Here is a 25,441-nt window from a genome sequence, read left to right as displayed (position 1 = left end):
AGTAAAATTTTATGTTTATTGTAATGATTCATTTCCAAAATTGACAGACTCCTCAAAGTTCCCTCCTAAGTAATGTGGCACAAAGATATCTAAGGGAAATGTACATATACAACTTTCATATTTATAAATATATACAAACATACTTATTATTGGATGATTACCTTTCTAAAATGGATCTTGTATCAGCATCCTCCTCCATCCTTTGCCTTTCTTCATTCTCTTTATCTGTTAGTCAATGTTAGACTCTAACTTGTCCACTCTTTTCTTCCTTTACTCAATCTTTGCCTTTCTCAACTCTTACTCTTTTCTTTATTTCCTGCTGGGGAAAGCAGCAGCCAGGCAACAGAACTTTATATGTTTGGACCACAGAAGGAAGCTGATTATCATTGCTTGATACAGAGAAAAACTTGTTTTCCTTACTTAATTACTCTTATGTAAGAGTAGATATCATGTCCCTTAATGGTAAATCATGATGTTGATGGGTCTTTTGGCTGTGTACAGCATCAGGACAGGTGACAAACCAGTATGTGGGAAGTCAGAATAGTTAGTTTACATCTGCAGTATTTTTATAAAATTGCTGTTGGGGCAAATAAACACTCTTATGAGCAGAGAGCATTCAAATACAAATATATATCTAAACTCTAGTTTATCATTATTATCTTGATGCTGATATATTTGGGTAAGCCAGTGTTCAATCTTGAATTGTTACCAGTTTAATTTTTTCTTTCTTTCTTTCTTTTTTTTTTTTTTTTTTTTTACAAAGTAGACTTTCCCAACACAATGAATTAATAACACTTAAAATAATGTGAAGCTATAAATTAAGATATGTGGGAGAATTTTCTCTAACCTTTGTTTTCTTCTATAATTATTGCCTTCTGAATTTCTATAAAGATCAGCAAGAGGCAACACTAATGTCTCATCCATCTTTTATGAAGGTTTGAATTAGTTCCACATCAGTAACATTCAAGATGCTGGAATAGCTGATAATGTTTGGTTTTCCAGCCATTCTCTCTGTTTTTCCTGGTGTTGGTTTAATTCTTGTGGCTGATTGACTTTTTTGCTATTAGGCTCTGCTTGGCATAAATTATTTTTATTTTTATTTTTTTTAAGATTTTATTTATTTATTCATGAGAGACAGAGAGAGAGAGAGAGAGAGAGAGAGAGGCAGAGACACAGGCAGAGGGAGAAGCAGGCTCCATGCAGGGAGCCTGACGTGGTACTCGATCCCGGTTCTCCAGGATCATATCCCGGGCTGCAGGCGGTGCTAAACCGCTGTGCCACTGGGGCTGCCCGGCTTGGCATAAATTAACTGAAAAGAGCAGAAACAGGCTCTTTTTCAGGTTAATTTTTGTCTTTATGAGTTTGGTGTATAAATGATGTACTAATTTTTATTTTCATTTTATTTTATTTATTTATTTTTTTAAAGATTTATTTATTTATGATAGACATAGAGAGAGAGGCAGAGACACAGGAGGAGGGAGAAGCAGCCTCCATCCATGCCGGGAGCCCGACGCGGGACTCGATCCCGGGACTCCAGGATCGCGCCCTGGGCCAAAGGCAGGCGCCAAACCGCTGAGCCACCCAGGGATCCCGATGTACTAATTTTTAAAACGTGTTGGCTGTGAGATCTGATATGGCATATTTCTGTCAGTAGCCGTTAAAAATTATTTTGGGCTGTTTATAACAAATACAAAAATAACATTAGTAAGTGACATGAGAAATTTTTTTTTCCTATAAAAGAAATCTAGAAGTAGAGTACGTCAGGGCTTGTGTAGCAGCACCATAGTACATCTGGGACTAAGACACTTTTGTTTAACCAGATCTAATATATGACTTCCATATGGAGATTGCCTCATGGTTACTGAATGATTCCTGGAGTTCTGGCCATTGTATCTATATCCAGGCAAGAAGAAAACCAGGAAAAAAAAACCAGCCTACCTCTCAACTGAATAAATCCCATTTATTTAAAGCTCAAAGAAGGCTAGAGAATGTAGTATTTTTAGTGGTAAAAGTATGGATTTAAATAAATGATCATTTTAATAAGGAACAGGAAGATGGATATTTGTATAGACAATTAGCTGCTTCTGCCACATTGATAAATGAGCTTCTATGGGTGAGATTTCTTAAATGTATACCATTCCTGTACGTTCCTCAGGTTTGTCAGTTAGATGGTTTTGCCCAATAATTCAAGTTTATAAACCCATTATCCCAGCCTTGAGGAGAACAGGATATACATTTCCAGACTGAATGTCAAGAGATAGAATTAGTACTTAGGTTATATATATTTAAGACCTGAATTTAGAAATGTAATTGAAATACACAGTCACATAGTTTAAGATAAAGGAGAAAGCTAGCTAGGCTTGCTTGTTTCCTTTCTTAATAAAAGTCTGCCCAGTTTTGTTAACTATAAAATGATAAAAGTGAGGATGACAGTAGCTACCTTGCAGAGATATATAAGGATTAGAAATGATCATGTAAAGGGCCTAAAAGAATTCTTTAATATATGGCATGTATCACTTCTCGGCCTTTTGGCTAAGATCAAGTGTAATACACAGCATGTGCTCAGTATATAGAAACCATTATCACTAAAAATTTTGTTCATTCATACTTGGCTATGACGTGTTTATGTGTTTATTCATTATTTCTCCTACAATCATAATTACCATTTGAACCTTAACTGCTTAAACTGCTGACTGCCATTAAATTATTACTATTTTTTAACTTCTTTGTTTTATTCTGTTTTATAGGCAACAATTGGTATTGACTTTTTATCAAAAACAATGTACTTGGAGGATCGAACAGTGAGTAATGTTTTTAGTGTGCAATTTTCTGCAACACTCCAGGATGGAAAACTATGATCAAAGCTATAATCGATGATTGTCACCATAAGGAGCTTTTAGCAAGTTGACAAAGTTAGTTTATAGGCTTTGGGGAAAACTGTTATTAACAAAGTGGTAGTATGTAGCATTCTGACTTAATCCCTAAATAAAATCCAAAGAGGAGAGAAAGCCAAGTTATTCAGAAAATACTGAATGCTCTAGGCTTGCTGACAAAATTTGTCATACTGATTTGGAAAAACGATAAACAAATAGCATTGAAATTACGAAAAGAGTATTTTCATGAAGAAATTAGAGCTGCTAAAGACTTCTTGAGTGCTACTCTTGAGGCATTCAAAAATATTTTATTTGAATACCGTGTTGATTTGTGAATTTCAAAATATTTATCAGAATATGATATATATATCAAAGTGACTGAATAGAAGTAATGTGTATTTATTTATTGGATTTAGACACTTATCTTTTGGAATGCTCCCCTTTTAAGCATAGTATAAATTATTTATTCTAGCCTACTGTCCCTGAAAGAGATTTATCAACTAAACAGTAACTGTCTTAAGTGCAGTATTTCAAGACCTACACCCAAAAAACATTATTGTATCTCTAATGCTATTTCCTAGAAGTGTGTGAGCTTTTCTTTTAGATGTTCTATTTTATGTTTTAACATATAGCATGTCATTTCTTAAATTTTGAAAGCTTAGAAATTGCTTTATAATGGTAAAATAACTTAATGTTTGTTTTTAGGCTTTTCTCAAATGTAGATGTGAAAAGTAATAAAGAAATTGTTATATAGAGTTGGAAAAAAATATTTCTCCTTTTTGTTAGGTTATATATAATGTTCTGGGAAGAAACGTGTAGGAGAAACAAGCACAGTAGCCAGAGACCCAATTTCAAAATGTTCTGGACCCAATAGTAAAGAGACACATTTTAGCTTCAGCGAGGCTTTCAGAGAAACATTCGTTCCTTTACTCTGATAACCAGGGCTGCTCATTGGCATTTACCTTCATTTTTACCTTTTATGTTTACTATTTGAACATTAACAGAGTCTACTTTTTGCTATCTGGAAGGCATAAGATTCAGATTGACGTTATAGGGAGTGACAAAAGGAGCTGTATTTCTGATTCTATGAAATCTTTCACCTTGCCATTTTTAAGTTATGTGCCATCAAGAGCCAGCAAATTTTTAATATTGCTCCCTTTTGAAAAAGGAAAGGAGTTTTCTGTTATTTTCATTCCTCACATACCTTCAACCTTTTGCATGAGTCTACTTTTTACCTTCTTTCCACCTTCCCCCTTTTAAAAACATTATTTCTTTTTTCCTTTTAGTATGAGTTTGGTTTTTTTTTTTTTTTTTATTTATTTTTTCCCATCCCACAGATCAGGCTGCAGCTGTGGGATACTGCGGGTCAGGAACGTTTCCGTAGCCTCATTCCCAGTTACATCCGTGATTCTGCTGCAGCCGTAGTAGTTTACGATATCACAAGTAGGTATTTTGCAATGGGTTGACCTTTCTTATTTTTCTTGCTTGTTTGACTGATTTTGTTGTTAGGTACGATTGCAATTATGGGACACAGCAGGTCAAGAGCGGTTCAGGAGCTTGATTCCTAGCTACATTCGTGACTCCACTGTGGCAGTTGTTGTTTATGATATCACAAGTGAGTGGGGGGAATTATGCATTTCTAATCTTCTTTCAACCTTTAGCTTAGCTGCATGCATGTTCTTGTCTTGTGCTTGTTTTCTATACTAGCATGTAAAAATGAGTTTTGTCATAGCAAACCTTATCATATAGCAGCTAGGTCATACATAATTGCTTTGGTGTTTGTACCAACATGCTTCATTTCCACTGTGCCAAATTTTTTTGCCCTGGAAATTTTCCTTCAGATTTAATAATGAATCCTCTCCAAGGCTTTCTTAGTATCCTGTTATCCCTAAGTCATACCCTTATTATGGTTGGAAGAATGTCTCCTTTTTCATTTAACTTGATCTCAGATTTCTCTAAAATGAAATAATCTGCATTTAAGCCTCTTGCCAAAATTTTCACGTCCTCCACAGCTTTCTGTTGAGGCTATTAAAAGCTTCTGCTAGCAAACTTTTCTCTGCTTTCCACTTCCAGCCATCCTCTCTCTATAGAGGAAGGCAGAGAAAACATATAATGTTCAGTTTTCTATTAATTTTCATTTGAATTACATCTGGATTCTGTAACTGACTTTGTTGCTAACAAATTACACTTTCACTTCTCTTGAAGAAGAAATTTTAAATAGATTAAAACAAGTAATGATCTTCCTTTTTTTTCCCCTAAAGACTGAATAATGTCTTTGGCATTTTAAGTGCCATAGTATATGGTGACTGACAGCGAAATGCTCTCTGATTAAAATTGTCTTTGTAAATTGTTTTATTCTATATATTAGGCAATATTAAGCCAAAATTCCATATAGTGGTCCATAATTTGTAGAAAAACCAGAATAATGTTACATCATAACGTACTATAAGGGAATCTTACATAAACTGTTGATTTGAGCTAGAGATATTCTTACTGTATATTTTGCATATCTGCTCAACCAGAAGTCATATCTACTTAATAATTGCAATGGCAGAATTATAAGTTTGCATTCAGAGACCTTTTTTGGGAGTGGGTGGGTTAGGTGCTATGTGCAGTCTTTCTTTTCTTGAAGCTTTACTTTGGGTTGCTACTTGTTAAAAAAAAAAGTGTATGTTCATTACTGTGCATTGACAAGTTTTGCAGCTTTAAAATGTTTGTGCTTACTTTAACCAAATCAAGTGAAACTTAGTGATTTTTCTTTAAAATTGTCCGAGTGGTTAAAATATTAGTGAACTGTTTTTCTGGAACTAAGAAGTAAAAAGTATCAAAGTATTTCTACTTAGAATCCAGTGCTAGGAAAGTTGAATTTTGTTACAAGTGATTCTGGTGCTTTAAAGTGATCACAAACTGAATAAGCAATGCAAACAGAGTGGTGTTGAAAGCTATTTAAAGTCTTTATAAATTTTCTGGATGTGTTGGGATTTACTGGCTGACCTACTTTTGGAGATGCTTTCTTTGTCATGCTGGGTATGTGTAAGTAATCAAAAAAACATTGTGGCAATGTGACACCATATTATCTGCCATAGCTGTCTTTACATTCTAAAAAGGTGGTTTTTTTTGTTTGTTTGTTTGTTTTTTTACCCCCCAATTACATATGGTACGTTGCAGTCATTTGGTCATGTTCCAAAATTTTAAACTGTAAAAGGAACCTTGAGGACTTTATTTTTGTGATTTATGTATATCACTGACAGTTGTACTCAGATAAAATGGAGTTATGTTGCAGGCACATTAAAAGTGAGTCCTAATGTGCCATCCCTTCCCCCAACTTCCAGGGTTTGTTTCTTTGTTTTCTTTTTCTTTTTTGTTTTGTTTTGTTTTGTTTTGTTTTGTTTTGTTTTTGGTCTGTCACTTGGGGAGGCTTTGCAGTAACACTAATCTCTCTGTCCACCCTCCTATACCAGATGTTAACTCATTCCAGCAAACTACAAAATGGATTGATGATGTCAGAACAGAAAGAGGAAGTGATGTTATCATCATGCTAGTAGGAAATAAAACAGATCTTGCTGACAAGAGGTATAGAGTGATTTTGTATGTGTATTGAATGTTTGATTTCTTTGTTAAGCAGCCTGTTATTTTTATTACTGAAGAATTATTTTGAAAGGAAACGTGTTTAATTCTTAAGTTTATACCCCTCTTTTCTGTAGTGTGAGAACCTGAAATATAAACATTAAACTCAGTCGTTAAAGGAAAATGAGTTTTTTTTGTTTTGGGTAAGCCCATATGTAAATAGCTCTTGTGCAAGATTGTTTACACATGGGGGAAAAAAGATTGTTTACACGTGAAGTGAAGCTAGTAACTATTTTGCATTTTTTAGGCCTCATAAACATGAGCAGTGTTCTGTTAAAGAACAAAATGTTTTAAGAACAAATCCTGTCTTTAAAAATTATTCATAATGATTAAATGCACAGTCTTTTGGTAGTCTTCTTATAAATATTCATTATAATTCAGTGGTGTAGTTTTTCTTTCCTTTTTTTAAATTGTATGGTTGAACCAGACTGTGTAGTTGAACTGAATAGCTTGATTGTAATACTTTAGTCAAATGAGCAAAGCCATATTCAAGTCACAGGATGCAAAATTATTAACATTCACTGTAGAGCCCATGGCTTGAATATCTGCCTTCAGCATCCTAAATAATCTACTGGATATTCTTTCTGTTTTAAATGGTCTTGACGATTTTACTAATAGTAGAAACTTTTACTATTTGCTGTTTGTTTATTCATGAGATGAATATTGAAGTTTGGGTATTGAACTTGTACTATTAATTAAAATGTTACAAAGAAATGCAATATGTTAAGAGGCTTGTGGAAATGTTAAGCCCATTCCTTCCCATGGTACCTCATTTGGAATTGGCAACACAATGACAAAAAAAGTCCTTCATGATTTAAAAGTAAAGGATCATATTTCCTTTATGAAAATAATTGGATATCATTAGCATCATAAATTTTCACTATTTTATTTATCTCCACTATGAGAATTTGAAGATCATGTAGGTATATATTCTTATAGTTGAGAGTCCCTAGTACTTTCATTTTTAAATAGGAAAATTATATATCTGAATTGTTGTCTATTACAATAGCCAGAGTTATCTAAAAGGATGCATATAGCATCTGTTCTTTTATTGTGTAACATTTCAGTTAAGTACACAAATCCTGGAAAGTTATCTAAATTATACTGAAAGTGATTTTTTTCTTCAAGGTAATATTTGTTCATTGGTTTAGAATTACTGTGTTTCTCAGTTTTCACCAGACTATCACCCTTCAGCTGTTCACATTTTTTTTTAAATTAAAGGTTTGTTCATTCCACTAATTTAATTTTTTAAAAGATTTTATTTATTCATGGGAGAGACAGAGAGAGAGAGAGGCAGAGACATGGAGAAGCAGGCTCTATGCAGGAAGCCGGATGTGGGACTCGATCCCAGAACTCCAGGATCACTCCAAAGGCAGACGCTCAACCTCTGAGCCACTCAGGCATCCCCCACTAAACTAACTTTAAAATGAGTAAAAGATTTAAATTTTTTTAAAAAAAGCATTAGGAGAAAATTTTTTTGGTAGTAGGTGGGTGGCCTTTATAAGCATGACATGAAATCCTAAAGGCATAAAGAGAAAGATTGGTTAAATCTGAATATATAAAGATCATATTCACATATTAGACCAACCATTATTCAGAAGATTTATAATGCATAGTATTACCAAAAATCTAAATAAACGAACTCTATTATACTGAAAATGTAACTAATATATTTTTAAAGATTTTATTTATTTATTTGAGAGAGAGAGAGAGCACACAAGCAGGGGGAGGGGCAAAGGGGAGAGAAAGAAGCAGCCTCTCCCCTGACTGTGGAGCTCCATCCCAGAATCCCTGGGATCATGACCTGAGCAGAAGGCAGATGTTTAGCAGACTGAACCACCCAGGTGACCCATATAACTAATATAATTTGGGGAGTAAACAGTTCAACACTATCAGAATTTAAAATCTTAATTGACTCAAACCCACTTCCAGTAATTTATTCCACAGATACACCCATAGAAATGTGAAAAAATGAACATACATGAATGTTTATTGCCACGTTATTTATACTCCAAAAAAAAAAAAAATCAATCTGAATGTCCCATCAATAGCAGTAGCATTTTATAAGTGAAATACTTGTAGCTACTAAAAAGAATGAGAGGAATTTGTTGATGTCTAACACATGAAGCTTAAAAATTTCACTTGATTAGTATGTATAGCATGATATATCCATAAAAAGATGATAGGGATATATATATTCTTTTGCTTAGAACAAATCTACATAAGCATACATGGAATTTAACTGTTACTACACATCTTTGAGAAGGGAGTAGGATTATGGAGGACTTTATTGTTAATGATTGGTCTTTTAAAAAATTACTTTTGGGCACACCTGGGTGCCTCAGTGGTTGAGTGTCTGCCTTTGGCTCGCGGCATGATCCTGGAGTCCCAAGATCGAGTTTTGCATTGGGCTCCCCTCAGGAAGCCTGCTTCTCTTTCTGCCTAGTCTCTGCCTCTCTCTGTGTGTCTCTCATGAATAAATAAAAATCTTTTTTAAAAATTACTTGTAATCAGGAGAAAAAGTTTAAAAAAAATTATTCAAAGTTAAATTATCTTTATCACACTGAGAATTGTATTTTTTTGGTAAAAACTTGGAGGAAAGACCAGAGCATATCTATTTCATTGTTTCAATATAAACACCTCAATGGGCAGTACTTTCTGTCATCTGTAGCAGTGATTCCCAAATGTTTCAAAACTGAGAATCAGTTGGTAAATATGGCTTATCAGCTCGTCTTTTAAGATCTAGCTATAAAGGATCATAATCAACTTTTAAAATTTTAGGGTTTTAGGTCCCACCTCTAGATGCTGTAATGTAATTAGTTTAGTGTGGGACCCTTGAATCTATATTTTAGTGACTCTTCTAAGTGATTCTGACAAAATCAAACCACACTTGGGACCATTGTTGTAAACTAGGAAGAATTTCTGTCAGGAATCGTTTATGTATAAGATAGTCATTGACTCATAATATTCATTCAAAAGTATTTATTATCTCTTACATTTCAGAGGATGATACTCTAGGATAGAGTAATGAACAAAAAAGACAAATCTTCAAAGAACTTTTTTTGTTTCAGAGAATGAACCAGGCAGTAAATAAGTAAAAACAAAATAATTTTTAAAATACATAGTATATTCGATAATGATACATACTTAGAGTAAAAAATAAATCCGGAAAAAGAAATATAAAATGTCAAGTGTGAGTTTGAAATACTAGGTGGGATACCAGTGGAAGACATCATTGAGAAGATGACTGGTGACTTTTGAGGAAACATGCTAAGGAAGCAAGGGAGTCAACTATTGCAAATATCTAGAGGAGGAAAAGGTCCTAAAAGCTCATGGCCCAGAAAATGGAAAATCCCTGAGTTGGGAATACACTTAGTTTATTTGAAGAACAGCGTGGAGTCCTATATAGTTGGTAAAGAGAATGATAGAAAGTGTAGGAGGAAAAAAAAAAAAAAAAAAAAGAAAGTGTAGGAGGAAATGAGATTGAAAAAAAAAGAAAAAGATAATAAAGGCCAGGTCAAGTGGGGCAAAGTAAGGACTCTGAATGAGATTCGAGGGTTGAAGCAGAAGAATAACTTTTCATAGATCACTCTTTGCTCTGTTGAAAATACATAGGAGTAGAAGCAAGGAGGGTAATTGAGACTATAATCCAAGCAAGAAATGATGATGACTTGGACCAGGATAATGGTAGCTTGTATAGTGTTCAGTGGCCAAATGCAGATTCATTTTGAAGACAGAACTGTCAAGATATTCATGCAATGGATAGAATACATAGTGATGGACAGGTTATGGGTTGTGGGAGAAGGAGGAGTCAGAAATGACACCTAGATTCTTGGCCTGAGTAACTTTCATTAGCTGAGATAGGGAGAGAGTATATAAAGAAATGGTTTGGAATGGAATATCATGACTTTAGTTTTGGTCTTTTTTTTTTTTTTTTTTTAGTTTTGGTCATTTTAAATTTAGAATTGCTAGGGATTGCCGGGTGGCTCAGTTGGTAAGCATCCCATTCATGATTTCAGTTCAGATCATGCTCTCAGGTTTGTACGATGTTCAGGCTCTGAGATGGGCATGGAGCCTGCTTAAGATTCTCTCCCTCCCCACTCTGTCCCTCTCCAAGAAAGAAAGGAAGAATTACTGTTAGATACCCTAATATCTAATTAGATGTCAGGTAGGCAATTGGATATATGAGTCTGGAGTTCAGAGCAGCGGTCAAGACTAGATATATAAGTGTAGGAGTAATCAGCAGGTAGGTGGTATTTAAAACTGTAAGACTGCATGAAATCACTAAGGGAGTAATTGTAAATAGAGAAGAGGTCCAAGGAGTAAATTTTAGGGCATCTGACAGACTTATTTTAAAGACACTCACACTGTTGATATACTGAGGGCTAACGGGCTACAAATTGTCAACTTATTCTCAAATACATGTTTTTTTAACATTATATACACATGTAAATACATAGAAAACGAAGATAAAACAAGCAGATGCAGGAAAACATTAACAGTTGGATTGTTATATCAGAATGTCTGTGCTATTCTTTTTGCTTAGAATACTCATTTTCTTTCCTGACTTTTCTAGGAAGTGGAGATTTTCTAGAATACTATCTTATAGATAAGAGAGTGGAACCTAGTACAGAGGTGTAAGTTTGGGGAGTAAGGACAGTTTTCCTTTATAGTAGCAGGACTAGAGGTAGAATATTTTTAATGGTAGTAGATCGGTGGGTAAATGTGGTGAGAGCTTGTGGTAATTCTTTTGCATTGGTTTTCTGTGTTGTAGGAAGCAGGGTTTTTTAGCTGATATTTTAGATCCATTTAATTAGAAACATTTGCATATTTATTAAACACCTATGTGCCAGCTAGACACTAGGAATACCAAGATAAGTAACATAATCTTACACTTGAAGAGTGTATACAATTTGAGACATAGTGCTAATTATAATGCATCACCAAATGCCCTATAAAATGTATCAAGAGAGATACATGTCTTTTGACTCACTTGTTCCACTTAGAGAAATTCACAAAGTCCATCCTAAAGAAATGACCCACAGTGTACAAAATATTATGCACAAAGATGTTTATAGCAGCATTTTTCTTCAAGTAAAATTTGAAGAAAACTTACATTTTTAAGTTTGGGGAGTGATTACATAAATTATAGTAGCAAATTGACAAATTAATTGGTCATAAAAATTATTTTACATGGAAGTTCATTATAAGACTAAATTCTTATGATCTAATATTAAGAGAAAATAGTAGACTAGTAAGTCTTTAAAAACAAAACAAAATACAGAATGAGCCCAGCCAAGTAAAAGCAAATCATTAAAAAAATGCCTTTTAAAAATTTTGTTTTGTTAGGTGTATACTCAGAAGTGCACAAATTTCAAGTGTACTGCAGATTGATGGATCTTCAAACTAGTCTCATCTGTGTAACTAGCACCCTTCTCAAAGTTCTTTTCAGAATCTTATTTATAGTTTTTATAATATCATCTTGCAAAGAGAAGCATTTATCTTTTAATTTTTTTTACAGGCAAGTATCAATTGAGGAAGGAGAAAGGAAAGCCAAAGAGCTGAATGTTATGTTTATTGAAACAAGTGCAAAAGCAGGATACAACGTAAAGCAGGTAAGTGTTTGAGTATGAGTTGAGGTTATCAATTTGAAAAAAGATCCTATGAAATAATTGTGTGAGTATTCTCTTGTATAAGATTTTTTTCTAGTTGGTAACAGCAGGCCTCATGAACTAGCAACATATACTGTACAGTGAAAAAATATAAATGTGGCATAGTTCTTGGAAAAGGAGGAAAGCCTTGCCAAGCTTCATAGATTGTGCACAGGACAACTATTTCATTATGATTGCAAGGTTGTAAACTTACCCTCACTGCATCAGGGCTGCATTGTTTCGAGGTAGTTGGGTTTTATTTTTGTTTTTTTTAGAGTTTAATGACAAAAGAAAGCAAGTATTTGCTGTCAGGAATGGTATTTTGCTTGTAGTTGTGGAGGTACATTCTGGTTACCGTATCCTTAATAACCTGCTGTTGCTTTAACCATGTTTATAACAGGCGTGTTTTGGGAGAGCTGGAAAATATGGGGACACCTCACATTATCAAACTATTTTCTAAAAGATGGAGTACCCAAAAACTCAACTGCTTAATTCTTTAGTGCTACCTATCATAAAGTAGTGGTCCCAGATTTATAGGATTTTCAAACCGATAAATTAGATTTAGTTGATCAATAGAAAGTTAAAATAAATCCTTTAAGCTGAATAAGTTGAGCTTTATGAAAAATTCTGTATATTGTTTCTTATGTCCCATCTAACCTTGCCTTGAAATACATGTAAGTAATTTTGAACTGTCACTAATTCCCTCCTTGTAATATACTCTTTTTTTTTCTTTCTTTCTTTCTTTCTTTCTTTCTTTCTTTCTTTCTTTCTTTCTTTCTTTCTTTCTTTTTTCTCTTTCTTTCTTTCTTTCTTTCTTTCTTTCTATTTATTTATTTGAGAGAGAGAGAGAGAGAGAGAGAGTAGGCTTCCCACTGAGCAGGGAGCCCAATGTGGGGCTCCATCTCAGGTCCTGGGATCATGACCTGAGCTGAAGGCAGATAAGATTGACTGACTGAGTCACCCAGACACCCTAGTATACTGTTCCATGGCTCTAAATCTTTGTTCATGGTTTTGTTCTCTTTGCTTAGAATACTCCGTTTCTTCTTTCCTGACTGATAACTACTCATCCTTTCAAGTTTCAGTTTAGATGTCAGCTCTTCAAAACCATTTTTTCTGACATTCTCTACCATACCATACCTGCAGACTATTTTATTTAGCAATAAATAGTCTGTGTTTTTTCCGGCCGCCCTAACCCCCATGAAACCACTCTCCTAGAACTTACCACATTATGTTGGAAATATTTCTCCCATCAAAGTTATATGTTCACAGGACCTATCAATGTTTCTGGAATTTAGAAAATGATAAGTAAATGAACTCATAGGAGCCATAGACAATTAAAAATTTTGAGTAATAAAAGGTAGCACAATTATTATCACTTAATACTGTTCTAATAGCAGTGGGTAGCTTCATCTAGCTTTCATCTATTATAGACATTTTGATAAGGATATGAATGCCCAAGTTGCTTATATGTCAAAGTATGGTATTCCCGAAGACATCTTTTGGTCTGGATTAGTGTCTAAAGGGATTGCTGTGGCCCCCTAGGCCTGACCCCGAATAGTCTTATAGATTTGGAAGTCTAAAATCATCAGCATACAGTGGTCACTAGTGATAGCTGTATCTTCATAATATGTAATTGGTTCCAAGTTAAGATAATTCTCAGGACGCCAAGAAAATTATATATGTCGTTCATTTGTTATTTTATAAACATAATTTTAAATAGCTTTATTGAAGCATAATTTCCATACCACAAAATTCACATGTTTTAAATATACATTTCAGGAATTTTTTAGTGAATTTAAAGCATTGTGGGACCATTACCACAATCTAATTTTAGAACTTTTTCGGCACTAGGCACATGATTTTTTCTAGAAGCCTGACCCATACATACGGATATAGCTAGCCAGTGATAATGAAGAGAGAATTCTTTTACAACACAATCTTACCCTGAATTCGAAACCTATTTGCTACTTTATTATTTCTCTTTATTTAGATATGTCTGAACATCTGAATTAGCTGAAGTTCCTGATTCTTTTGAGACCTGATTTTATTATCTTTTAAATATAAATATGATCAAAATTACTGTTTTCAAATTTTGGAAGAGAGCTGCCTTTAAATTTTTTTTTTTTTAGCTTCTTTCTTACCTCACAAAAACCATTACTTTGCATTCTATAGGGAGTACCATAGTATATTAGAATTTTATTTCAATATTTAAAGACCTTTGCTTTGTTACATAATTTAGTTAAGACAAAAATCCTGGAACTACGTCCCCCTTTTCCCTACTGATTGAAAGAATGAAACCAAAAAAAGAATTTAAATCTTATGTTAATAAGTACATTTAAATAATAGGCTAAAATTTTCCCCTTTGTCAGTGATTAATTATATGGCCTATATTTCTATCATGTGGGAAGATTACTAATTTTAAATATTAGCTAAGAAATACATCACATTACATTTTATGGGTTGTCTATTCCTTAAATGCATTTTTATAAAGGAGCTTAAAAACTAATCAAATAGAGTATCATTTTTTTAAAGATTTAATTATTTATTTATTTATTAGAGACAGAGAGAGAGAGAGAGAGAGAGAGAGGCAGAGGGAGAAGGTGGCTCTATGCAGGGAGCCTGACATGGGACTCGATCCTGGGTTTCCAGGATCAGGCCCTGGGCTGAAGGCAGTGCTAAACCGCTGAGCCACCTGGGCTGCGCCAAATAGGTATTATTTTAAAAATTATGTAAATGCCTATAAATTGAAGAAATCGTTATTTTCTTTTAGTTGCACTACATATCACCCCAGCGTTAAAAACAAAGACACACACACACAAAAAACCATTCCTTTTGATATCACTTGACATATTAAGTATATGGAAAAATTCAAATTTTCCTAAATGAAATCTAAATCAAATCTACCAAATAACCGTTGTCCAATTCCTGACTCTGGACAATGCACCTTGTGTGGTTTGAGTTCAGTACTTATTTTGCAAATAGAATGTTTATCATGCCATTGGAAACTTTGGCAGTAGGGGGGGAAATTGGTGAGAGAAGTTTTCCCTAAGACAAATATATTTAAAGCCCACACAGCCTTCTGTAGAAATTAGGAATATTTTCCTCCATCCTACTATCTTTGGTAGAGAGTGGGGTAGTTGATAACTAAACAAAGGTAAGAAAGGACAGAGATGTTTAGAATGGCAGATTGTCTCCAGGAATACCTCCTAGGATTAGAGAATTGCTTAATGATTTTAAACTTTATTTTTTAATTGATTAATTAATTAGATAAATTTATTTTATTTTTATAGATAAATACAAAATTTATTTAAATTTATTTATTTCTTTATACCTCTCTGCTCTCTCCCCCGAATAAATACATAACATTTTTATTTATTTTGGAGATTTTATTTATTTGGGAGGGCAAGTGAGGTGGGGAGGGGTAAAGGGAGTGGGAGAAGCCTACTCCCTGCTAAGCAGTGAGCCCAATGAAGGTCTTAATTCCAGGACCCCAAAATCATGACCTGAGCTGAAGGCAGACTTAACCAACTGAGCTACCCAGGATCCTGTAAATAAAATCTTAAAAAAAAACAAAACAAAAAAAGTCTTCATGAAGTAGGAGTACAAACCTAGTGAAATTCAAATTTTTTGACTCGTTTTTATTCAAGCCTTAAAAGCAGTCCTTTAGGGGCACCTGAGTGGCTCAGTCAGTTAAGCAGCCAGCTCTTGATTTTGGTTCAGGTCATGAACTCAAGGTCCTTGGATTGAGCCCCATGTGGGACACCCTGCTCAGTGGGGAGACTGCTGAGGATTCTCTCTACCCCTCCCCACCACTTGTGCTTTCTTTTTCTAAAATAAATAAATAAATAAATAAATCTTTTTTTTTTTTTTAAGATTTTATTTATTTATTCATGATAGTCACACACAGAGAGAGAGAGAGGCAGAGACACACAGGCAGAGGGAGAAGCAGGCCCCATGCAGGGAGCCCGACGTGGGACTCGATCCCGGGTCTCCAGGATCGTGCCCTGGGCCAAAGGCAGGTGCTAAACCGCTGCGCCACCCAGGGATCCCTAAATCTTTTTTTTTAAAGGTCATTTATATACATATTGATTCTGCTATATTAGGCCCTGTTGTGTATTCCCTTGCCTGCTACCATAGCTTATTAACAGATACCTGCCTTCATTCTTGCCCCACTTTAGATAACCCTCTATCCTGCTATCAGAGTGATTTTTTTTTAAATGCACATTTAATCAGGTTACTTATGAATTTTATCCTGAATTTTAAGCAAAGTCCTTAGTACGCTCTGCACTGCTGCTCTAAATCTTCATCTTTGGCCACTGTATACCTATACTGTACTGCTTATAGTCCTCCTGGCTTACTCTGTTCCCATATTTCCATTATATGTTATTGTCCTTCCTAAAATACTGTTTCTTCTCGTTATTTGTAATCAAAAACTTGGTTCAGACATAATCAAATGTAGATCGAGTGCCTTTCCTAATTATTGATGTAGCTCCCCTTCTTACTTTTTTTTAAGATTTATTTATTTTAAAAATATTTATTTATTCATGAGATTTATTTATTCATGAGAGACACACAGAGAGAGAGGGAGAGAGGCAGAGACAGTAGATAGAGAAGCAGGCTCCCTGCAGGTAGTCTGATGGTGGGACTCAATCCCAGATTTTGGGATCACGCCCTGAGCCGAAGGCAGACACTCAACCGCTGAGCCATCCAGGCATTCCCCCTTCTTACTTTTCATATAGAGTTTTTTGTCAATTCTGCCTCCTGTCATACTGAACTCAATAAATGTTCACTGAATGGAAGAATAATATGTTGTATTTCTTAAGCAGATACTTAGGGCTGCCATGTTATACCTTAAGAAAAAAATTATTTAATGAGCTTGACTCTGTCTTAAGAATTTCTCAGACTGAACAAGCTTAGAGAATCTAGGTTACATGGGAAATTGTCCTTTGTTCAGTATTTTCACTGCAACTTAGATACTCCAGCCTCTTGAGTTTCTTTGAATTCAGCTAAACATACATTGAACTTTTTTTCCCAATTATTTTATTGAGGTAAACATTTATGTACTTAAGTGAAATGCACGTATTTAAGGTTTAGATATAGGTGAATTTCAATAAATATATAGAGAGATGTAATGACTGTATCAGTGAAGATATAGAAGATATGTTAATTTCCAAATAGTTGGGGCATTTCTAGATCTCTTACTGTTACAGCTTCAGGTTTAGTTCTGTTGTGGTCAGATAATGTACTACATAACATTTTAGTCATTCATAATTTATTGAGATTTGAATCATGGCCTAGCATATAGCTTGTCTTGGTGAATATTCCACTGGAAAACAATAGTTTTGTATAGTTGTCAATTATAATGTTTTATAAATATCAATTATATCAAGATAGTTGATAGCATTGTTCATATCTTAAATAGTCTTATTAATTTTTTGTCTGTAGTTCTATCAGTTACTGTAAAAGGATTAAAAAGCGTGTTATTGTATTAAAATCTACAACAGCATTTGTATTTGCCTGTTTTGCCATTTAGATCTGTCAGCTTTTATGTATTTGGAAATTCTTTATTGAATGCATACATATTTAAGATTATTATTGTCTTCCTAAAACGTTTTTTTTTAGTGTTAAGAAATGTTCCTCTTTATCTCTAATAAGACTCCTTGTCTCCAAGTCTTTATCTGATTTTAATATAGCCACATCAGTTCTCTTTTTGTTTGATTGATATATCTTTTTCCTTGTAAAGTAGGTCACTGTTAGATGGCATATAGTTGGATTTCACTGCTTTTTAAAATCCAGTCTGAAAATCTCTGCTTTTTAATCACAGTGTTTGGTTTATTTAGATATAATGTAATAACTAATGTAGTTGGGTACATGTCTGTCATTTACTCTTTGTTATCTGCTTGCCTGCCATTTTAATTTAATCAAATGTTTTTGCATTGTATTTTAACTCTTTTTATTTTTAGCTAGAACTTTCATAACCTTTTTAGTAATTGCTCAAGGGATTGAACTAGAGTTAATATATCATTTTCTCCTTTGCATCTATACACCTATACACTCTTCCTTTGTGTTATTGGTGTCACACATATTATGCTTACATACATTATGAGCCCCATAAGAGATGTTTTAATTTTTGCTTTAAATAGTAATTAAGAGAAGAAAAGGACAGCTTTTTCTATTTACCTGTATATTTACAATTTCCATTGCTCTCCATTTCTTCTTATAGATACGAATTTTTCATCTGCTATATTTCTCTTTAGCCTAAATAACTTTCTTTACTGTTTCCCATTGAGGTCTCAGTAATAAATTTGCCTAGCTTTCAATTAGCCCAAAAGGCTCTTCAAAGAATGATTTTGAAGAAGGTTTTTGTTAGTTATTGAATTTCAGGCTGACAGATATTTTTCTTCCAATATTTTAAAGATGCTATTTCATTGTCTTCTGGCTTCCATTGTTTCTAATGAGAAGTGAACTCTAATTTGTATGTTCTCTATATGTAGTGTGTCATATTATTTTTCTTCCCTCTTCTAGAATTCCAGTGACACATCTGTTAAATGGCTCAATGTTGTCCTACTGGTCACTGAAGCATTGCCCATTTTTTAATCCTTTTTAAATGCTTTTTAAGATTAGATAATATTGATGTGTCTTCAGGTTCAACAGTCCTTTTCTCCCATATCCAAACTGCTATTAAGTCCATCCAATGAATTTATAATTTCAGATATTATACTTATTCCTAGATATTTCCTTTATTACTTTGTGTCCATTTTTCTGTTGAGTATCCCATCTGTTTGATCATTGTGGCTTTGTTACCTTAAAGTCCTTGAACATATTTATAATACTTGCCTTGAAATTATTGTCTACAAGGTCACCTAGGTGGCTCAGTTGGTTAAGTATCAAGCCCCACATCAGTTTTCCTGCTCAGCAGGGAGCCTGCTTCTCCCTCTCCTCCTGCTTGTGCTCTTTCTCTTAAATAAATAAATAACATATTAAAAAAAGAAAGAAAGAACTTATTGTCTACTAATCCAATATCTGAATCAGTTTCTATTGGCTATTTTTCCTCTTGCCTCTAGATTAAATTTTCCTGTTTCTTCACATGTCTAGACATTTTTGGTTGTATGTTCAGCATTGTATATAACACACGAAGACTCTGGTTTCTGTTATTTTTCTCTGCAAAAGGCTGAGTTTTATTATGGCAAGTTGTTATATTACTGGCTAATCACCTTGAACTTGTGTGGAGTCTTGATGTTATGTTTTGTTTCGGTGGATCAAAAGCCGGAGGTATTTATCAAGCTTTTCTGTCTTGGTAGGATTCAAACTCTAAAGTGTACCTCTGAAAAAAATAAAATAAAATGTACCTCTGGAGAAGGCAGTAACTGAAATCTCTGCTCATTTCTTCCAGCCTTCTAGCTGTTGCTTTCAGATGGGCTCCTTGCAGTCTCTCCTACATAAGTACCATTGAAGAGTCAACTGAGATTTGCAGGATATTTATGTGTAGACTTTAGAGTTCCTCCTCTTGGCTTCCTCCTTTTTGTTATTTCCTTCTTTTTTTTATTTTATTTATTTATTTATTCATGAGAGACACAGAGAGAGGCAGAGACAGGCAGAGGGAGAAGCAGACTCCCTGTAGGGAGCCCTATGCAGGACTAGATCCCAGGACCCCAGGATCACAATCTGAGCCAAAGGCAGATGCTCAGCCACTGAGCCACCCAGGTGCTCCTGTTGTTTCCTTCCTCAGTCCAGCCACACTAGCAGTCCACTGACACTGCAGACCTTTTTTTTTTTTTTTAAGATCTTTATTTATTCATGACAGACAGAGAGGCAGAGACACAGGCAGAGGGAGAGAAGCAGGCTCCACGCAGGGAGCCCAATGCGGGACTCGATCCCAGGTCTCTAGGATCACACTCCGGGCTGAAGACGGCGTCAAACCACTGGACCCCCGGGGCTGCCCACTGCAGACCTTTAAAACTTTTTCTGCATGAGTTCTGGCCACCTCGTATTGCACAGGCTAGGAATGGCTTTTAGAAAATCTATATAAACATGGATCTCACTCAGTAAGTGTGGATTCCCTTCTTCCCAAGGTTGAATTCTCCCTAATTTGTATCTGCTTTGTGTTGCTCTTGAGAGCCTTCAAATAATTGCTTTTTTTTTTTTTAAAGAGTTTATTTATTTATTCATGAGAGTGGCAGAGACATAGGCAGAAGGAAAAGCAGGCCCCATGCAGGGAGCCTGATGTGGGACTCGATCTTGGGACTCCAGGATCATGCCCTGGTCTGAAGGCAGATGCTCAACCACTGAGCCACCCAGTCATCCCTAAATAATTGCTTTTTTAATTTGTCCAGAGTTAATAATAGCCATCTGCAAGAGTGTTAATCCTATATAAGTCAGTTTGCTATTACCAAAATGGGAGGTAATAGGAAGCCTATGGGGGTTAGTGTTGCCAGGGTGTCTCAGTTGGTTAAGCTACCAACTCTTGATTTTGGCTCAGGTCATAGGGCTCCTCTCAGTGAGGAGTCTGCTAGAGATTCTCTCTCCCTCTCCCCTCCCTCCCCACCCCCTGCTTGCATGCACTCCTCTCTCTCTCTCTCTCTCACTCTCACTCTCACTCTCAGATCTTTTAAAAAATTAAACCTATAGGGGGCTGAAACTTAAAACATTTTATAAATGTAACAACTGAGACTACTTAGCATGTACATACTGAGGTTTTTTTTTTTTTTTTAACATGAAAGGCCATTTTTTTCTGAATTCTATATGTTACTTATCATCAAAATAAATTGATTTTTTAATTTATATATTCAATAAGTAACATCAACAAATTATAATGAAGAAATAATCTCAGACTTCTTCTGAGATTTTGTTATAGGTCAGTCACAATTCAAAAATGCTGCTGATATTCAGAAATTTACTAGGTAAATTTCACAGTTCAGTCATTGTCTTGGAAAACATTGTGAATCAGTCTTACATGCTTGTTTAGTAAGCATTGTTTGTTTAGCCATATATGTTTGCAAAGCACAATACTTTTGATGACTGTGCATTTTACTCATTTGAGAAAATCATGTGCTTTCACTAGAATTTACATAGTAATCTTTTTGTATAGATGTGTTTTAAAGGTATAGTCTAGCTCTATTTTCTACGCACAGAGATGTTTTCTAGCTTTCTGCTAATCTGCTAATTGGAGTCCTTCTCCCCTATTCCCTTATTATACTGGATTATAATATACATAATAAAAGCTGAAAATGGACATTATTGTTCTCTTTACTTTGTGTTTTTTTTTTTTTAAGATTTTATTTATTTATTCATGAAAGGCACAGAGAAAGAAAGAGGCAGAGACACAAGCAGAGGGAGAAACAGGCTCCATGCAGGGACTCGATCACACCCTGGATCATACCCTGGGCCGAAGGCAGTGCTAAATCGCTGAGCTGCCCGCGGTGCCCTTCTGTTTACTTTTTAAACAATTTTAGGAGAGAGTTTATTAATGCATCATTAATATCTGACGATAGTTCAAGTGATTGTGCCTTAATGCCTAAAATTGGCTTAAAATAAAACAAATTTATTCCTGCCCAATACTGTTACTTTTTCTTACTTAAAAATATCTGTCCGTAACCTCTGCCCTTTAACCTGGTATAAAACCCTGGTTATTGGGACTCCTGGATGACTCAGCAGTTGAGTGTCTGCCTTTGACTCAGGGCGTGATCCCAGAGTTCTGGGATCGAGTTCTGCAGCAGGCTCCCTGTGAGCAGGCTGCTTCTCCCTCTCCCTTATGTCTCTGCTTTCTCTCTGTGTCTCTCATCAATAAATAAATAAAACCTTAAAAAAAAAAAAAAAAACCCTGGTTATATCTTTAAAAATATAGTTATTCTATTCTTTAAAAAAAATAAAAATACTCTCAGGGCTAGAACTACAATAAGTAATACCTATTAATATAGGATATTTAAGTAATATTTTTCATCCCATTCAGTATTTCATAGAAAAGTAGCCTATATAGGTACCTAAGTGGCTTAGTCAGTTAAGCATCCAACCCTTGATTTCAGCTCAGGTCATGATCTCTCAGGGTCATGAGATCGATCTTCCATGTTGGGGTCTGCACTCAGCAGAGAATCTGCTTGAGTATCCTCTCCCTCTCTCTCTCTGCACCTTCCTCTGCTCTCTCTCTCTCTCTAAAATGAATAAATCTTTTAAAAAAAGATAGCCTTTGGTAAGTATTTTAACCCTTATTTTTTTGGTTTTGTGAATGTGGTATGGTATTTAAATTGCTGAAGGGAAATGGTAATGAGAAGGTAATTATTTAAGGCTTCACCTGACTTCATCTGAGAATTAATCCATTCTTTTAGTGAAGTATTAAATGTGTGGGTGTCACCTTTCTTACTCCATTTTCTAATTTTATAGCACTGGCAAATAGGAAAAGAACAGAAACATTTCTTGATCTTTAACTTCTAAAATCATCAGTACTTGTCAGAAGAAAAAGATTTGTTTGAAAGAAAATGAGGACTTTGTGAAAAATTAATGAAAGCTGATGTACATCAGGGCTAACAGATCAGTGAAAGCTTGCATACATACAGTGGGGTTGTGCATACGTGTGTGTGTGTGTGTGTGTGTGTGTGTGTGTGTAAATTATGTTATACCAGCTGAGAAGCATATGTACTTTAAGCATAATATACCATTATATCCCATGTCTGCATAGTTCTTGGCTCATAACAAGTCTTCATCTTGGGGATCCCTGGGTGGTGCAGTGGTTTGGCGCCTGCCTTTGGCCCAGGGCGCGATCCTGGAGACCCGGGATCGAATCCCACATCAGGCTCCCGGTGCATGGAGCCTGCTTCTCCCTCCGCCTGTGTCTCTGCCTCTCTCTCTCTCTCTGTGACTATCATAAATAAATAAAAAATTAAAAAAAAAAAAAGTCTTCATCTTGGACTTTTTTGTTTTTGTTTTTGTTGTTGTTAAAGATTTTATCTATTCATGAGAGACACACAGAGAGAGGCAAAGACATAGGCAGAGGGAGATGCAGGCTCCCTGCGAAGAGTCTGATGTGGGACTGGATCCCGGGACATTGGGACCACGCCCTGAGCTGAAGGCTGACGTTCAACCACTGAGCCACCCAGGCATCCCTTCATCTTATAGTTTTAATCATGTATCTTAATTCACATGTGTCAATTACCTGTGGTATATAAGACCATTGTGAGTTTTTTGGAGAATTTAGTTATGTGAAATGTGATTGTTGATTTCTAAAAAGCTTATGATATAGTTGAAAAGAATCACATTCTCATGAAAATTATGTAGTAAAGGGTAGGTAATACATGATAAATGCCTTGCCAATACTACAGACAGTAAGATCCACAGTAATTATTGAGATATAAAATCAGTGATGTCACAAGGAGGCATATTTGTTGAAGAAATGAATAAGATTACATATAGATAGGATGATCAAGGGAGGCCCCATTCTTAATCATCTGTGATTACTAATAAAGCAGAAGCTTCTGTTAAGTGTATCATTGGCATTTAAGAAATGGATTTTTCCTTTAATGATTATTTAAAACAGCTTAATCCCCTAGAGTCTTTGCCTCCCCCCCCCCTTTTTTTTATTTAGATTTTTTATTTATTTATTAAAGACACAGAGAGAGAGGCAGAGACACAGGCAGAGGGAGAAGCAGGCTCCATGCATGGAGCCTGACGTGGGGCTCCATCCCTGGTCTCCAGGATCACGCCCTGGGCCAAAGGCGGCGCTAAACCACTAAGCCACCAGGGCTGCCCGCCTTCCTGTCTTATACATATTTCTATAAGGTTAGAACATTGTTTTTGTAAGGCTTTTACTTGGCTCATTTTAGGGTGTCCTGGATTGAGTTTAGGTTAGTGACATTGATTCCTTTCCTCTAATTGAAATATTTTGAGAGAACACCAAACTTTTCAAATACACTGGCTAAAACTATAGATAAAATTTTTAAGTCCTAGAAAATGTATAGAAAAGTTTTTATGTCTGTGATTTGTATGTATAATTTCACAAGGCAAATACCTCTTACCCTGGATTGTTAGCTAACAATTTCTTCACACATAGAAAACCTTCCATTTAAAAAAAAAGAAAGAAAACCTCCCATTTATACTAAGAAGTATAAGGTAGGAGAAAAAAAAATATTACCTTTGCAGTCTCAGCTCTGCTGTTCATTTGGTATATAGTAAATAATCTTCTATAAAACGAGGATATTAATATCTTCCCCACAAGTTACTGTGAGGATTAAAATGGGAAACATGAAGATTCTGACAAAGTAAGAACTCAGTGATGGAGTTTTGGAATGTAGATGAGGTTTGATGGGGTGAGATCTGGAGCTGATAACCAAGAAAGAATTCTTGAGATGCCTTTGGTGCAAAATGGTGGTTTTACTAAAGCACGGAGACAGGACCCTTGGGCAGAAAGAGCTGCTGCATCAGGGTTTGAGAGATGGCTGATTATACACTTGGGAAATGGGGAAGTTAAGGACAAGGGAGGTTTTAATGGGATTTTCATAGTTAAGACTCATAGGATACTGGAGGCCTTGCCATTGTCAAATCAAGGTGGTTTTTCCTTTTAGGAAGGCTTTAAGTTAATTGGGAGCTTCCTGGAGGAAGATTACAGTCTGCCCACTTCAAGTTTTTGTCAATGGGCTGCTAAGTTTTAAGGACATTTAATTGTATCTACATTGCCTTCTGGAAGCTAAGTTATTGATAAAAATGCTTTTTTATTATAAATTACTAAGACATTTGTAAACTGAGGGAGACTCATGCCTTGCAGGATTGTGATCTCTATATGTTAACTATTTGTTTTTCCTTTCCTTAGCTTTGGGGCAGTCGGGAGTGCCTGAGGAAAGTCACATATATCCCATCTGCTTTGGGGGCAAGGAGGTTGCTGGGTGTCAGTTCCTGCTTTATTCTCAGCTTGCCTTCTGTTCCCTCATCACTCAGCATTAGCTTCTTTTTGATTACTTCACACTCCTTACAAATTAGTGTTACAGCATCATCGATCTTTAACCCTGGCTGCACATTAGAATCATCCAGAGATCTTTTAATGAACCAGTAAGGGCCTCACCCCACCCCAAATTAGTTAAATCTATCTATGCAGGTGGGACCCATGCATCTGGTTTTGTTTGTTTTTAGTTTCCTGGGTTATTATGATGCATGGCAGGTATTGAGAACCACTGGTATAGAGGGAAGGACTTCACGAAACATAACCTTTCAAGGAAATATTCCTAAAATATTTCTAATTAATTTCAAAAGTAAAAATAAGTCGAACTGGACAACTCTAGCCCATTCTTTTCTTTAGAAAGAATCTAA

At 35.2% G+C, this 25,441-nt stretch overlaps 1 protein-coding gene and 1 pseudogene across 5 annotated transcripts in view; both read left to right on the top strand.

Annotated features, from left to right (window-relative positions):
- RAB6A (RAB6A, member RAS oncogene family) overlaps positions 1–25,441 on the top strand; it is a 78,783-nt gene that overhangs the window by 46,887 nt on the left and 6,455 nt on the right. For 3 of the 5 annotated variants that reach the window (XM_026010513.2, XM_072727382.1, XM_072727381.1), the window contains 4 exons: positions 2,748–2,801; positions 4,383–4,488; positions 6,335–6,446; positions 12,022–12,115. In XM_026010513.2, coding sequence (XP_025866298.1) covers positions 2,748–2,801; positions 4,383–4,488; positions 6,335–6,446; positions 12,022–12,115 — 366 coding nt within the window. Of the gene's footprint in view, positions 1–2,747; positions 2,802–4,210; positions 4,317–4,382; positions 4,489–6,334; positions 6,447–12,021; positions 12,116–25,441 lie in introns of all 5 variants that reach the window. The other 2 variants (XM_026010514.2, XM_072727383.1) reach the window with 1 other exon arrangement.
- Positions 2,513–2,664, top strand: LOC112928760 (U2 spliceosomal RNA; annotated as a pseudogene).

This window comes from Vulpes vulpes, chromosome 11, assembly GCF_048418805.1.
Source record: "Vulpes vulpes isolate BD-2025 chromosome 11, VulVul3, whole genome shotgun sequence".
NCBI classification, from domain to species: domain Eukaryota; kingdom Metazoa; phylum Chordata; class Mammalia; order Carnivora; family Canidae; genus Vulpes; species Vulpes vulpes.
Note: the sequence above shows the minus strand (reverse complement) of the source record. Positions and strands in the feature narration are given on the sequence as shown.